The sequence below is a fragment of the Podarcis liolepis genome (assembly GCF_965112155.1).
Source record: "Podarcis liolepis genome assembly, chromosome: 2".
Classification (NCBI taxonomy): domain Eukaryota; kingdom Metazoa; phylum Chordata; class Lepidosauria; order Squamata; family Lacertidae; genus Podarcis; species Podarcis liolepis.
This window is the reverse complement of record NC_139555.1, coordinates 123,590,791-123,607,175: the sequence shown is the minus strand read 5'-3', so window position 1 is coordinate 123,607,175 and position 16,385 is coordinate 123,590,791. Positions and strand designations below refer to the sequence as shown.

General features: G+C 47.2%; 1 protein-coding gene across 6 annotated transcripts; it reads right to left on the bottom strand.

The window, feature by feature from the left end:
• Positions 1 to 2,303: 2,303 nt before the first annotated feature.
• Positions 2,304 to 16,364, bottom strand: LOC310701860 (uncharacterized protein). 6 transcript variants are annotated; one of them, XM_083493319.1, is made up of 5 exons: positions 16,074 to 16,364; positions 6,974 to 7,100; positions 6,516 to 6,593; positions 6,004 to 6,087; positions 2,304 to 4,311 (listed from the first exon to the last, which is right to left on the bottom strand). In XM_083493319.1, the coding sequence occupies exons 2-5, from the start codon at positions 7,044 to 7,046 to the stop codon at positions 3,638 to 3,640; spliced, it is 909 nt and encodes a 302-aa protein (XP_083349445.1). In that variant the 5' UTR covers positions 7,047 to 7,100; positions 16,074 to 16,364; the 3' UTR covers positions 2,304 to 3,637. The 6 variants fall into 6 exon arrangements, with proteins under 6 accessions (XP_083349445.1, XP_083349447.1, XP_083349444.1 ...); XM_083493321.1 differs by having other exon boundaries at positions 2,304 to 4,308; positions 16,074 to 16,340; XM_083493318.1 differs by lacking the exon at positions 16,074 to 16,364 and adding an exon at positions 10,945 to 11,098.
• Positions 16,365 to 16,385: the final 21 nt, after the last annotated feature.

The window sequence follows — 16,385 nt, the reverse complement described above, 5'->3', positions numbered from 1 at the left end:
GTTAAATGAAGCGTGATGGGTTTTTGTTTTCCTTTGAATGCATGATTTTGGATTTGTGCAAGCCTGAATTGTTTTATCATATTCTGGAGCACCTAGCAAACCACTGGCAACACTATCAAGCAAAGACTTCAAGATTCAAATGTGAGTGGCAGCTGGAATTACCACTCACCGTACAAAGTGATGAGCAGACTGAGTTTTTGTTTGTATGTACTTGATTGCACAAGTGGAGCCTCCAGCAAAAAGGTTGCAGTATAGAGTGCTCCTGTTCCTGGTTCCAGACAGCCATGCCCCTTTCTAGTATGCTCCATTCCATTTCCCTCCCAATTACCCTAAACCACTCAGTGTTCTGTGGGCAGCAACTGCATTTCCCTGGCCCCACTTAGGACCTTTCCATTACTTCTTCTTTGTGTGTTTTACCCACAGAAAGATCACTTTCTGGCAAGAGTTCCCTTGGTACGCTGCGTATTTTTTAGGACCCACCTTATTTCTGTCATTTTAAGTTGTTTCAAACTGTTTTTAATATTGTACCCCAATGTCATCCGCGACTGGACTTAACTGTCAGGGGTCCTTTACCTTAATATTGTATCTTAGTACAGTGGAACCTTGGTTCTCAACCTTAATCCGTTCCGGAAGTCTGTTCGACTCCCAAAACCGTGTGAAAAGCAAGGCGCAGTTTCCGATTGGCTGCAGGACCTTTCTGCACTCAAGCAAAAGCTGCGTCGGACGTCTGGCTTCTGAAAAACGTTCAAACACTGGAACACTTTGGGGTTTTCGGCATTTGGGAGCCGATCAACTACGCCATTCGAGAACTAAGGTACCACTGTATCAGTGTGGTGTTTTAATCGATGTTGCCTGCCCAGGAACCTTAGGGGGACAGGTTAAATAAACTGCAACAGCACAAGAAAGGATTATCTGTGATAGCAAACTTTTAAGGAAAATGTTTTGCAGCAGTCGCTTCACCATCTCGTTTTCTAGAAGTGGTATATGCTAGAACCTTGTTGTGGGTGAAACATGTGTAAAGTGAAATGACCATCTTCCCAGAGTTGAAAGGATTGCTGTTCCACAACCTCTGGCAAACAGGATTTACTGAAATCTTGAGAGCAGCTACTTGGCTTCTCCTAGTACCTTTGTTACACACAACCCGATGCATCCTACAGAGAGTAGAAGTCTTGGGTTTAAAACGTTTGTCCATCATATATGGCCAGCTTGGGTGAGTCCCATCATGATAGCAGATTAATCTGCACATGAGATAGTCATTATGACACTCTGGAACCCCATTTGCAAAATTTAAGAGTTCTAAAATACAGGTGCTCTTTCACTTTCGCAAGATTAAACATACAGCCTTCAGCTGTACTTGAGGGTCAACTGCAAAAAATTCTGCTGGAAAAACGGTTATGTATCTGTGAAGATGGAAGTACTGAGTCAGTGGCTTGCACTTTATAAAGATTTGAGGAGTGAGGTTATTATGCCTCTACTATTGTCCATGCTGGATTTCTCAACCATTGCTACTGTGTCCTTTCTTTTAGCAGAACAAGATGATCAAGTGACAGCAAAAACTGCAAGGATTTTAGCAGGAGCAATTAGAATAGGATTATTGACATAAACCCCCAAAATGTATTTTCTATAGTTAAGCTTTTACCTCTATCTTCAGTACATTTTATCTTATTTTATTGCTATGGCTAGTGGCTGATGCAAATAAAGTTTCTTCTTCTGAGACAGAACTATTAGTCTTACCTGCAAAGGGGATTATCTGTGTGTATGTATCTCTGCTGTCATACTTCTCCCATTTTAATTTTTACCCATCTGCCTGCAGGTTCATTGTTAGGCTACACACAGTTCTTGTTATCCGAGTCTGTCATTGTCCCACCCCCCCCCCCGGATTTCCCTTCTCTTTGTGTCGTGTCGTCCTTTAATGTCTCGATGTGCAATCCAACAAGTCCTTATGGGGGAGTGTGGCAAAAACCTTCAACTGAGCAGCAATTTTGTAAGTCCCACTGCTTCTTTGCCACAAAATTTGTCTTGAATGCTGCAGAGTGTTTGCAACAGAGGATGGAGACTAGAGAGAAATTTCAGGACCAGCTAATGGAATGGGGTGGGGGAAGCAATCTGCAAGGTTCTCAATCATGCAGGAAGCTGCCACAGATACAAGGGCCTTTTGTGTGGTGGCCCTTCCGTTACCTATTAGACCGGTACTGTCTCTGTTGCCTTCCTGGCATCTACCAAACACTTTCCATCGTAAACAAACCTTTTAAATTGGAGATTTTTATTCCCAGCCCGCCCCTGTATTGCAACTGTTAAAACTCTTTTTAATATATATTTATTTATTTTATTTACATCTCGCCTTTCTCCCAGTGCAGGACCCAAGGCGTCTCACAGCGGAAATTGAAACAGATACAACAAAAAGCACACTATATGGATATTTAAAAGCAATTCAGTAAGTGACCCGATTAAAAACAGCGATGAAAACCATTTAAAAGCATTGCTTTCCCCCAAAGGTCTGTTTCTTCTTAAAACATGGAATTGGTTTTAATTGTTTTATATATAACGTGTGTTTTTTTTACACTTTTCATGTTTGATAGCTGAAAACTTTTATATTGGTCTGTTTTATTGTTGTAATTATTGTTTTGTTGTTATTTTCTGTAACCCTGCCTGGGAGCTTATGGTAAAAGGTGGGTAAGAAATCTAACGAATAAACAAATGAAACAAAGCCCCTCCCCCAACCTTGCAGAAGAACCCCCATTACGTCCAAGAGGAGCTTTTGCCACGCTCCAGGCATTTACATCATTTGTCCTTTGCAGGCTCTTTGATGTGAAGCTCTTTTCATATTCTAGGCAATTTCAATCCCGACGTGAAATCCAGATGTGGATTCTTTCATGGGAAGGAAGGTTGCAACTCCAAGACTTTTTCCACACTCCGTGCACTTAAAATGGCTTCTCCCCTGTGTGCCTTCTTTGGTGTACTGTAAAGGCAGTCACTTACAGTACAACTCACACTGAAGCTTTCCCCCACACTAAATACATTTAAAATGGTTCCACCCCTTTGTGAGTTCTTTGATGTACATTAAGGGCGGTGGCGCAGCTGAAGCTATTCTTGGGGTTGGTTCAGAGGATGCAGCCAACTTCAAGGTGTTGGTACTAACATATAAGACCCTATACAATTCGGGACCAGGTTAATCAAGAGACCGCCTTATCCCTTACACACCCGGCAGATATTGCTGTGGTCTGCAGGAGTTTCTCCTGTCGAGTCCCAAAAATCTCAGAAGCCTGCTCTGCAATAACTCAGAGATGGGCTTTTAGTGTGGCTGCCCACGTCCTGTGGAATAGCATTCCCGTTGAGATATGACAGGCACCCACAGTCTGCACTTTCTGGAAACAGCTGAAGATATTTTTGCTCCAATAGAGTTTTGCCAGCTGGATAAATGGGGTCCTTGCCACGACTGTCCAGTTGGTAAAGGTTTTAGTCTTGTTTTAAATGTATTTGGTTTTTTTGGGTGGTTTTAAATGTTTGCCATTATCTTATGTGTAAATTGCCTTGAGACGGTGGTTTAGAAAGCGATTAATAAATCAACAGTGGCAGTAGTAATAATAATACTAAGAAGAATAAGCGTAATTAAATGTTTTCTCCCCTGTGTGGATTCTTAGATGGCCAGTAAGGCCACCACTCTGGCTGAAGCTTTTTCGCTCTCCATGCATTTAAATGGTTTCTCTCCCGTGTGGGTTCTTTGATGTACTGTAAGGCTGCTGCGCACGCTGAAGCTCTTCCCGCACTCCATGCACTTGAACGGCTTCTCCCCCGTGTGGGTTCTTCGGTGTTTGGTAAGGTGATGACTCCGCCTGAAGTTCTTCCCACACTCCAGGCATTTGAACGGTTTCTCCCCTGTGTGAGTTCTTTGATGAGAGGCAAGGTTACCGCACTGGCTAAAGCACATCCCGCACTCCATGCACTTGAACGGCTTCTCCCCTGTGTGAGTTCTCCGATGAGCAGTAAGGTTGCCGCTTTGACTGAAGGTCTTCCCACATTCCATGCATTTAAAGGGCTTCTTGCCGGTGTGTGTCCTTTCGTGCAAAGCAAGGCTGCTGCTCACTCTAAACCCCTTTCCACACTGCATGCATTTAAAGGATTTCTCCCCACTGTGCGTTCTTTGATGCAAACCCTGAGAAGTAGAGGGTTTCTTCATCCCGTGCTTTGGCAGGTTTCTTTCCGGCGTTTTTGGCCCCTCACTTTCCCCACACATCTCTTTTTCTGCTTCGCACTTGATAGTTGCTGCCATCTGTTGTTCCCTGTAAATTTCATTGGCCTGCCCGGCGTCTGCTGGGGGTGGGAAGGGGAAGGGAAACACATTTGAAAAGCAAAGGATCTCATCATTGATCAAGTCCAATTAGATGTTGCTTAAGATTTTTGGGCATCTCTGCAATTTTCCCTCTTTCTCTTCTTTTCCCCTGCTGAAATCAAGGCTGCTTTCCTTACATGCTACAGTCTCAGACAACCACTTCAATTCCTTTCTGATCCAAAGATCACTTGATGTCACTAATCTGCCTGCCCTCGACCCCTTCTGCACTGCAGGAGTGGTATACTGATACTCGGGTTTTTGTGCAGTCTGGCAAGGTCAAATTTCAAACCCTCATAACTCAAAAATGGGATGAGATAAAAAATAAATAAATTTCAGATTTAAACTTAGTTTTGATCATTCAACAAGTGTACAAAATATTAAGAAAACTGGATGACATGGGGTAAAAAAATTGGATCACTTGATATTCGTATAAAACATCAGAGCGGTTTACAATTGTACATAGGTAAAGAGACCCCTGACCGTTAGGTCCAGTCGCAGACGACTCTGGGGTTGTGGTGCTCATCTCGCTTTACTGGCCGAGGGAGCCAGCGTACAGCTTCCAGGTCATGTGGCCAGCATGACTAAGCCGCTTCTGGCAAACCAAAGCAGCGCAAGGAAACGCCGTTTACTTTCCTGCCGGAGCGGTACCTATTTATCTACTTGCACTTTGACGTGCTTTTGAACTGCTATGTTGGCAGGAGCAGGGACCGAACAATGGGAGCTCACCCCGTCGCAGGAATTCAAACCACCAACCTTTTGATCGGCAAGCCCTGGGCTCTGTGGTTTAACCCACAGTGCTACCCACGTCCCTACAATTGTACATAAAACCAGGCAATTAAAAAGAAATAAAGAAGTTAAAAAGAACAAATCCACAACTAGACTGCCTCTTCTGCACATGTGCTTCCAGGTTTGCTGCGTTCATAAGTTGAAAGTCCGCAACAAGAGTGGAAAGCAACACAAGGTATGACTATACTGCCTACCCCGACTGGCAGCTGCTCTGAAGGGTTTCAGATAAACACCCTTGCCAGCTCTACTTGAAGATTATAGGGATTAATCCAAGGAACATCTTCATGCAAATCTTCATGCTTTACCATTGAGCTACGGCCTTGCCCCCAGGGCAAGGACGCTCCAAGACAAACACTGTGCAGATTTACAATGTTGCTCTAAACCAGGCATAGGCAAACTGGGCTCACCAGATGTTTTGGGACTACAACTCCCATGATCTCTAGCTAACAGGACCAGTGGTCAGGGATGATGGGATTTGTAGTCCCAAAACATCTGGAGGGCCGAGTTTGCCTACGCCTGCTCTAAACTACAGTGGTACCTCGGGTTAAGAACTTAATTCGTTCTGGAGGTCCGTTCTTAACCTAAAACTGTTCTTAACCTGAAGCACCACTTTAGCTAATGGGGGCTCCTGCTGCTGCTGCGTGATTTCTGTTCTCATCCTGAAGCAAAGTTCTTAACCCGAGGTACTATTTCTGGGTTAGCGGAGTCTGTAACCTGAAACAACCGTAACCTGAAGTGTGTGTAACCCGAGGTACCACTGTATATGGGGAATTCCTCACTGGTTAACTAACAGCTGGCTTTGCATTTCACTGCAACCTTTGAACTTAGCCACAGATATGGAACCACGGTTTTGTTCCCAAGATATCTCCTGTTTTCGAAATCCGTACCTGCAGACCTCTCCCCTTCATTAGAGCCCCGTCCAAGTGGATCTCGTCCTTGCAGCCAGGAGATGAAGTGCGGCTTGGAAATTTCTTTAAAATAAAGAGACAGGCTTGTTGGCCCACCCAACACTTCTAACAGGTTCTCCCTATACATCCGTGGCACCGTGGAAGCCAATCTAGCTAGTTTAATTTTGGGAATATCTCAGCAGATGGAGGGGAAACTTCAGCCTGGAGACTATCCCTTCTCCTTTATCCAAAGAGCCCTGCTGGATTAGACCAACGGCCTACAGCCCAGCTTCCTCATCACCCCTCTGTAACTTTTGCTCCCTTGGTTCCAAAGACAGCGTATAGCCATAATGGCACCCTGGGAGAAAGGATGGGATTGAAATTTAATAAATGAACGGTAGCCGCCATTGAGAACTTTGTTCTTAAACCCCTTTTAAAGAAATCCACTTGGAGAACACGCAGCCTGATGGGACAGTCTCTCCTGGATGATTATTACACAGCTAAGTATCTACCTGCTGATGTCTCCCTGTTTTTGGGATCCTGGATAAATGGATATTCTCCTCCTCCCCAACAGGAAGTGAAGTTTGGTTCTACCAAGGAAACAGACAAGACTAGTTAGTTTGGTTCGCACTCAGCCATTCCAGATCGAGCCTTCTGAAGCTTACGAAGGGTTATAATTCTTCACCACCTGAATTGAAGAGGCCTGTATGGTCCCAGCAGCACCGGTCAGGCACGGACTGTCTCAAGACAGACGGATGCCAACAAAATCACACTAGGATTAAATCACAGAGTATTGTTATGTTATCTAGGACCCATCGGGCATGAATCAATAGCACCACCAGTTTAGAGGGGTCACTCAGATTCTGCAAGCTGAGATGATAACCGAAAAGAGAGCACGGGGGACGAATGGAACAATAGTAAATTCGTACCTTCGCCATCAATGGGTCAAGAGGGGAAACGGTGCCCTTACCTAGAGAGGCCACCGTCTCATAATTCCTCTCCATGACTTCCCGCTGCAGAGCTCTTTGGCTGGGATCCATCATAGCCCATTCCCCCACCGTGAAGCACACAGCCACCTCCCTGAAGGTCGCCAGACACTGGAGGAAGAGGAGGAAAAAATGTACAGCATTCGTCAACGTGCACAATTCTCCCAATTCAAATAGCAGTTTGGAAGGGGCTGCGGCTCATTAGAAACCTGCAGTTCCCCAAACCACGAGCAGGCATGGCAACTGGACTCTCAGCAGATGGACGTAGATGGAGGCATTTTACTGGTTAGTGCGGTGGGGGTGGAATTGCCAAACACCTAGAAATGCAAGGAAAAAGAAGGCACCTTTTATCATATGTGGTGGAAGTGTAAGGTAATAAAAGAATTTTGGGAAATGATATACAATGAGTTGAAAAGATGTTTAAAATAACCTTTTCTATAAAACCCCAAAGCCTCCCTTTTAGGTGCCAAAATCCCAAGGGAGTAGAAAAGACTATGTTTGCGACCACGGCTGGGTGGATGTTATTGGCCCAGAGATGGAAGGAAGATAAATTCCCTACCAGAGAAGAATGGCAGATCAAATTGATGGATTATGCCGAAATGGCTAAAATGACCGGAAGAATCAGAAATCAGGAAGACCAAAATGTTAACAAGGAATGGGGAGAATTTATAATCTTATCTTAAAAACCATTGTAAACAGTTAAAACCGTTACCAGGTTTGGAATAACACTCGTAGTTTAATGGTGAATTTTGGACACGATGGAGGGGTAAAAGATTTGGATTGTTAAAAAAAAATATGCAGGAGGAAAGGACTAACAACAGGACCCACAAAAGGGAGGGAGGAAGCCCAGGAGATTCTTTGGAATCTTGTTTCTATGTTGGATGTGTGACTTTAAAATTTTAATCTGAAAAACCAAATAAATAAATAAATCAGCAAACAGCCTTCTCATAGCGCACATTTAAAAGTATGGAAGATACTCCCCCCAGGAGGCAGTGATGGGTACCAACTTGGACATCTTTAAAAGAGGATTAGATCAATTCATGGAGGTTAAAGTAGATAAAAGTAGATGGCTATGGTCTACCGCCTTCATGGAAGGCAGTAATGTTCTGAATAGCATTTGCTGGGAGCTGCAGGAGGGGAAAGAGAATGCTCATAGGAAGGCGTCCTGCTTGCAGGTTTCCCACAGGCATCTGATCGGCCACTGTGAGAAGAGGATGGCGGACTAGAGGGGCCACTGGCCTGATCCTGTTCCAGGGATCCTGGAAACTTACAGGTTAGATATTTCAAAACTCTGAAGGTGGGACTCAAAAGAGAAGACATCTTCTTGTGCTTAAGACATGTCATTTATAGGTTCAAAACTCTTTTAGATCCAGCCTCTATACTGCCAAGCTTTTAGGCTTTGTGATTGTTATTATTATTATTATTACAGTGGTACTTCTGGTTGCGAACGGGATCTGTTCTCAACATGAGCAGATCACAACCCACGTCTGTGCGTGTGCGAGTCACAATTCACCGCTTCTGCGCATGACATCATTTTGCGCATCTGTGCATGCGCGAGCGGTAAAACCCGGAAGTAACCCTTTCCGGTACTTCCGTGTCGCTGCAGGACGCAACCTGAAGCAAACGTAACATGAGGTTTGACTGTATTATTAATTGAATTTATATACCACCCTATACCTGGGGGTCTTGGGGCAGTTCAAAGAATAAAATCCATATCTATGAACCCTCATTTCTCATTATGTCAGCTAAGTCAATGTTTCCTAGATCCTACTCCTGGTGTGAAACTAGTTCTCTGACACCTGAATTTCATTTTTAAGCTATTTTACCTTATACATCCCAGGAGGAAGATTTGTTCAGAACCAGACCCACTACAGCTCCTCTTGACTCTCCCCCCCCCCTTTACCACCTGTTTGAATACCACCTTTTTATTTTAAGTGCCAACCGTCTGGTTCCATCCTGGTTCAAGTGGATAATTCATGAAAACTGCTTAGAGGCTTTTACACAGCAATTCTGTTTAAAAAAATAAAATGGAATTGTTTCACCCAGGCCTGTGGTCTGACCCTCTCCCTCCACCAGTACCTTTTCCCTCACACGTCTATAAATGGGCCCAGATCACCGACAGATCTATTCCCAAAGCAGGGACACACACATTTAAGAGGCCCTCCTGCAAACATGGCTATGCCCAAAGGAGAGGCTGGCAGCACCAGCAGAGAAAGAAACTCAGCACCCCTCTGCTGGGCCAATCCTGCAAGAATAAGCCAAGGTCCACCCTGCGGCTTTGATCCCCCACCCCAAACAAAGATCATAGTTGACACCTAGAAAAAACGCCCCTTCCCTCCAGCAAATCCAACTGCGGAGGAGGCATTTCATAGATCACTGAATCGCACAGTTGGAAGGGAAACCAAGGGCCATCTAGCCCAGGGGTCAGCAAACTTTTTCAGCAGGGGGCCGGTCCACTGTCCCTCAGACCTTGTTGGGGGCCGGACTATATGGGGGGGGGGAATGAATGAATTCCTGTGCCCCACAAATAACCCAGAGATGCATTTTAAATAAAAGCACACATTCTACTCATGTAAAAACACGCTGATTCCCAGACCGTGCGTGGACCGGATTTAGAAGTTGATTGGGCAGGATCCGGTCCCCAGGCCTTAGTTTGCCTACCCATGCTCTAGCCCAACCCATAGCTGTCAACTTTTCCCTTTTCTTGTGAGGAATCCTATTCGGAATAGGGGAATTTCCCTTAAAAAAAAGAGAAACGTTGACAGCTATGGCCCAGCCCCCTGCCATGCAAGTATCCCAGCTAAATAATCCCAGGCAGACAGCTATCCAACCTCTGTTTAAAAACCTCCAGTGTGGCAGAGTCCACAACCTCTGGAGGGAGGTGTGATGTTGGAGGAGGATACAGAGAAATGCTGGAGCCACAGCTGTCAACCTCCCCTTTTTTTTGGCAGGGAAATTCCCTTATTCCAGCGCCGTTTCCCGCTGCTATTCCGGATTGTTAGACTGTCCCCGGGACAGGTGAGGCTGCTGATCCCTTATTTTCAAATCTGAAAGTTGACAGCTATGGCTGGAGAAGTTCTTGCTGTCAGAAAGTCCTTCCCAACGTTATTTATCTACTTCCTCCAGCCTCCGCTTGGAAGAGCAAGTTTCAAATCCAGGCAGAGGGAAACAGACCAGGCACTTTTTCAGCTCTTGGGGTGGGGACCCGGAAGGCACCTCCCCCCACCCTCTCCTCCTCTCTTTGGGGTGCAAACAAAACCAGCCCTGCCCTTCCCCTCAACCTGCAAACCTGCCCACCTCCTGAAAGGGTGTTTCCTAGGAAAAACAGGAAGCTGTTTGTTGGGCCATGGGTCCATTTTGCCCAGGGCTGTCAACAGCTGCAGCAGCCCCGGGTTTCAGGAAGCGAGTCTCCCCCACCCCTAAGGCGCCTCCTGAAAGCAAAAGTCTTGCCACCCCCAACCTCCCCTCTTCCTTACCCTTTGAGGAATCTGGCGCCGCCGCCTTCCTCCCCCCGCTGCCTATCCTATCCGAACCTCCCCCGCCTTTTTAGCAACCTCCTTCCTCTCCCTAGGAGCCCATAGGCGTCTGCCTCTCCGCAGCTGGCAAAACCAGCACAGCAACACACACACACGCACTGTGCACAACCCCACCCACCGCAAAGCTGCTTCCTCTGCACCAAGAGCTTCCCCGCCCCAAAATAAAATAAAACAGCCCCGGCTGCACGTCCCCTTGTTTCGACCTGCAAGCTTGCAAAGGCGCTTTTGCAACCCGGCCAGATAGATGCGCTTTTGCAAAGGGATCGACGCCGCGGATCCGGCCTGCCTGGCTGCCTGCGGATTCCCGGGGAGGAGGAAGCGGGCAGGGCGGATCTCTTCCTCTCCTCGACGCCCCCGCACCCGAAAGCAGATCCCCACCCGCAGCAAGATAACCTGCCCCCCCCCCCAAGATTTTGCACCTCTTTGTCCTCCCGACTCTCCAGGACTGTTTCTCTTCCCGGAATATGCAAGGGAAATGGGGGTGCCCTCTTCCCCCTTCGAGGCTGCCTGTGCTCCTCCTCCTTTTTTTATATAAAAAATAATATTTTTTTTAAAAAATTCCCAACTTCCTGCCTCTCTAGGAAGCACGGCTCGACTCGTTTTTGCCACTTGGAGGACTGAGTGGCAGAAGGCGCCAGCCTCACCCCTCCCTTCCCTCTCTGCCCGCCCCCGCCAGTTTTTGCAAGGGAAGAGAGTGCCCAGAAGTTAGTTTCTTTTGTTAAATGCATAGAATCACAGGATTGCAAGGGTTCCCTGAGGATCATCTGGTCCAACGCCCTGCAATGCAAAAAGATGCAGCTGTCTCATATGGGGATCAAACCCTCGACCCTGGTGTTGTCAGCGCCAGGTTCTAACCAACTGATCTATCCAGCAGGCACCCTTATCTGTGCTGCTGTTGTTTCTGTTTTTTTTAAAAAAAATATCTATACGGAGCCGCTGGGAGAGATCATCAGGGGGTTTGGGCTGGGTGTTCATCAGTATGCGGATGATACCCAGCTCTACCTCTCTTTTAAATCAGAACCAGTGAAGGTGGTGAAGGTCCTGTGTGAGTGTCTGGAGGCAGTTGGAGGATGGATGGCAGCTAACAGATTGAGGTTGAATCCTGACAAGACAGAAGTACTGTTTTTGGGGGACAGGGGGCAGGCGGGTGTGGAGGATTCCCTGGTCCTGAATGGGGTAACTGTGCCCCTGAAGGACCAGGTGCGCAGCCTGGGAGTCATTTTGGACTCACAGCTGTCCATGGAGGTACAGCTTAATTCTGTGTCCAGGGCGGCTGTCTACCAGCTCCCTCTGGTACGCAGGCTGAGACCCTACCTGCCCGCAGACTGTCTCGCCAGTGGTGCATGCTCTGTTTATCTCCTGCTTGGACTACTGTAATGTGCTGTACGTGGGGCTACCTTTGAAGGTAACCCAGAAACTACAACTGATCCAGAATGCAGCAGCTAGACTTGTGGCTGGGGGCGGCCACCGGGACCACATAACACCGGTCCTGAGAGATCTGCATTGGCTCCCAGCACGTTTCCAAGCACAATTCAAAGTGTTGGTGCTGACCTTTAAAGCCCTAAACGGACTCAGTCCTGTATACCTGAAGGAGCGTCTCCACCCCCATCGTTCAGCCCAGACACTGAGATCCAGCGCTGAGGGCCTTCTGGTGGTTCCCTCATTGCGAGAAGTGAAGTTACAGGGAACCAGACAGAGGGCCTTCTCGGTAGTGGCACCCACCCTGTGGAACACCCTCCCTTCAGATGTCAAGGAAATAAGCAGCTATCCTATCTTTAAAAGACACCTGAAGGCAGCCCTGTTTAGGGAAGTTTGTATTGCTGTATTGTTTTTAACACTTGATTGGAAGCCACCCAGAGTGGCTGGGGAAACTCACCCAGATGGGTGGGTTATAAATAAATTAGTAGTAGTAGTAGTAGTAGTAGTAGTAATTCGATTTTGCAAATTGCAGTAAAGGACATCAAAAACAAGCCTTCCCAGATCTCCCCTGTGTCCTTGTTAAAGTATATGGTTGGAAAGAAAGGATCCATAGCTCAGTGGCACAGCGTCGGATTGAATTCTTGACTACATCCCCAAGAAGACCCCCTTGCCTAAAATGAAGCTGAAACGAGGCTGCATTTTAATGTTGTATTTTAATCTTGTTTTTTTAAGCTGTATTTCAATCGTTTTTATATTTGGTGTTAGCCACCCTGAGCCCGGTCTTGGCTGGGGAGGGCGGGGTATAAATAATTTTTTTTTTTTTATTATTATTATTATTATTATTATTATTATTATTAGCCCCCCTGAATGGTTTTCAGTTTGTCCCACGATTCCTAGGCATCCATCCCAGTAGCTTTGCCCTTGCCCTTCCGCTTTCCCCAGGAAAACCTGCTCTTTAGTGGTAAATCGGAACAACAAATATCCATCATGATTGACATCGGCTCCGATTCAGCGGTAAAGATTAGGTTTCCCCAGGGGGAAGGCAAGTCTGGAGATGAGTTCTTAGCGTAACCAGGGTTTCCCAAACTTGTGTCTCCGGCTGTTTTTGGACTACAATTCCCATCATCCCTGACCACTGGTCCTGCTAGCTAGGGATGATGGGAGTTGTAGTCCAAAAAAGCAGCAGAAGTGTAAAAATACTGAGCTAGATGGACCAAAGTTATAAGGCAGCTCCCTATGTCCGTTGAAGTCAAATAAACAATAAATAAAGCAACTATATAATACGGATCCTCCCAAAATCCAGCGTCGGTAATTGGGGGCCGTGATCCCCCCCCCCCCGCTTTCCACATACTGTGCATTACAGTGGTACCTCTGGTTAAGAACTTAATTTGTTCTGGAGGTCCGTTCTTAGCCTTAAACTGTTCTTAACCTGAAGCACCACTTTAGCTAATGGGGCCTCCTGCTCTCGCTGCACCGCCACTGCACGATTTCTGTTCCCACCCTGAAGAAAAGTTCTTAACCTGAGGTACTATTTCTGGGTTAGCGGAGTCTGTAACTTGAAGCGTTTGTAACCCAAGGTACCACTGTATTTTATTTTTTGCATGACAGTGAGAAGCAGAACATGCTAATATAGTGGATGCTCAGGTTGCAAACGTGATTCGTGCGGGATGCATGTTCGCAACTCACAGCGTTCACAACCCGCAGTGGCGCGTCTGCGCACACGGGGGTTGGGATCCACTTTTGCGCATGAGCAAAGCATGATTTAGCTCTTCTGCGCATGTGTGACCGCCAAAACCCATAAGAAACCCATTCCGGTACTTCTGGGTTTCGGCAGGTGCATAACTCGAAAATACGCAACCTGAAGCGGCTGTAACTCGAGGTATGACAGTATCAATTAGCAATTAAAGCCGCCCCCCACAAAAAAAACTTTTTCCAGCCTCCAGCTATTGACCTGGCTCCAACCAAGAGGAAATTGATAAGACCTTTCTTTACGGAGGAGTTTTTGTGAGAGTAAAAACAGAGAGAAGAACTAAGGGGTTTACTTTTGGGAACGACGCGGTTATACATTTGTATTTAAATTTGCGTAATTTTGCCCCTTCACCCACAGATCTCAGGAGCAGTTTGCGGCGTGAAAATACACAGCATAAACCACAAAATACAAGAACGAGAACAAACCAATAACCCCGCTCCCCACACCCCATCGTATTTTAGAAACGCAACCAAAGTTCAAATCCCAAACGCTAGAGACGCGTGGAAGTGGGAACATCGTTCTGAGCTACTCTTTGGGGACTCTGGAATCTGGGGCCCCTCCCACAAATTTGGCCATACCTGATCAGTCTGGCATTTCCAGCTTTTCCTGTTCTGGGGGTCCCCCATGCAAACCCCTTTCCCTGGGGAAAGAGGGGCTCTGGCAAGGGGTCCTAAGAAGAGCCTTGTAGATCAATCCAATGGCCCATTTTGTCTAGCATCCTGTGTCACAGCTGTCAACCGGATTCCCCAAAGGGAATCCCATGAGCAGGACATGCTCTCTCTCCTCCTGAGGTTTCCAGCAGCCGGAATCAGGAAGCATGAGTATCATCACGGTTGGCAGCCATTGCTAGGCCTCTCCTCCACGTATCTCTCCAATCCCCTTTTAAAGGCCACCAGGACTGGTGGCCTGGCCATTTTCACCTCCTGTGGACGCGAGTTCCACAGTTAAAACCACGCACTGCATGAAACAGTCCTTTATATTTTTATCTGTCCTCCATCTGGCTCCCAGTACGTTTCCGAGCACAATTCAAAGTGTTGGTGCTGGCCTTTAAAGCCCTAAATGGCCTCGGTCCAGTATACCTGAAGGAGCGTCTCCACCCCCATCGTCCTGGCCGGACACTGAAGTCGAGCACCGAGGGCCTTCTGGTGGTTCCCTTGCTGTGAGAAGCCAAGTTACAGGGAACCAGGCAGAGGGCCTTCTCGGTGGTGGCACCCACCCTGTGGAACGCCCTCCCACCAGATGTCAAAGAGAAAAACAGCTACCAGACTTTTAGAAGACATCTGAAGGCAGCCCTGTTTAGGGAAGCTTTTAAAGTTTGATGCATTGCAGTGGTACCTCTGGTTGCGAACAGGATCCGTTCCGGAGCCCCATTCGCAACATGAGCAGAACGCAACCCGCGCCTGCAGGTCGTGATTCACCGCTTCTGCGCATGCGTATGTGACACCATTTTGAGCGTCTGCGCATGCACAAGCGGCGGAACCCGGAAGTAACCCTTTCCGGTACTTCTGGGTCTCCGCGGGACGCAACCTGAAAAGATTTAACCTGAAGCAAACATAAGAAGTGGTATGACTGTACTGTATTTTATCATTTTGTTGGAAGCCGCTCAGAGTGGCTGGGGAAGCCCAGCCAGATGGGTGGGGTATAAATAAATTATTATTATTATTATTATTATTATTATTATTATTATTATTATCTCCCAACATCCAGCTTCATAGGAGATCTGGAATCATGGAATTGGAAGGGACCTCACGGGTCATCTAGTCCAACCCCCTGCGACGCAGGAATCTTTTGCCCGACACGGGGCTCAAACCCACGACCCTGAGATTAAGAGTCTCCTTGCTTGACCCGCGGAGCTCTCTAGTGTTATGAAAAGGAGGGCAGGCAAACTGTGCTGCGCCTTGCACCACTTTCCCCGTGCCACGACGCGTGATTCGACGTGAAACGATGCCTTATGAGGAATGGCTAAGGGAGCTGGGCATGTTTAGCCTGGAGAAGAGGAGGTTAAGGGGTGATATGATAGCCATGTTCAAATATATAAAAGGATGTCACATAGAGGAGGGAGAAAGGTTGTTTTCTGCTGCTCCAGAGAAGCGGACACGGAGCAATGGATCCAAACTACAAGAAAGAAGATTCCACCTAAACATTAGGAAGAACTTCCTGACAGTAAGAGCTGTTTGACAGTGGAATTTGCTGCCAAGGAGTGTGGTGGAGTCTCCTCCTTTGGAGGTCTTTAAGCAGAGGCTTGACAACCATATGTCAGGAGTGCTCTGATGGTGTTCCCTGCTTGGCAGGGGGTTGGACTCGATGGCCCTTGGGGTCTCTTCCAACTCTTTGATTCTATGATTCTGCAAACTTCCCCCGCGTCGCCTCTGCACTCACCTTTCCTCTGAATTGCAAAGTCCCAAGCGTTGCAAACCTTTCTTCGCAGGGGAGTCCCGCCTCTGCAAAAGCTCGGGGGAGAGAGAGGGGTGTCCCCCTCCTTGCAGAAGGGAAGAAAGAGGGTGGGAATCCGGGAGACCCCGGCCCCACAAATCCCGCAGCCCCTTCCCTCGGAGCTGAGGAGCAAGCGGAGGAAAAGCTTGCAAAAGGAGGAGGAGGAGGAGCAGAAACCTTCAGGCTTGCAGAGGGTGTTGGCTCAGCTCCTGCCACTCAGTCCTCCGGGGTGAGGGGTGGGGGGGGCAAAGGAACCGA

What these genes read in the sequence shown, in the direction of transcription:
- LOC310701860 (XM_083493319.1), bottom strand. Translation starts at nt 7,046, where the DNA reads ATGATGGATCCCAGCCAAAGAGCTCTGCAGCGGGAAGTCATGGAGAGG. An exon ending in TGAGACGGTGGCCTCTCTAG is followed by an intron (nt 6,594 to 6,973) that starts GTAAGGGCACCG and finishes TTTCCTTGGTAG; the next exon opens with AACCAAACTTCACTTCCTGT. An exon ending in AAACAGGGAGACATCAGCAG is followed by an intron (nt 6,088 to 6,515) that starts GTAGATACTTAG and finishes TTTATTTTAAAG; the next exon opens with AAATTTCCAAGCCGCACTTC.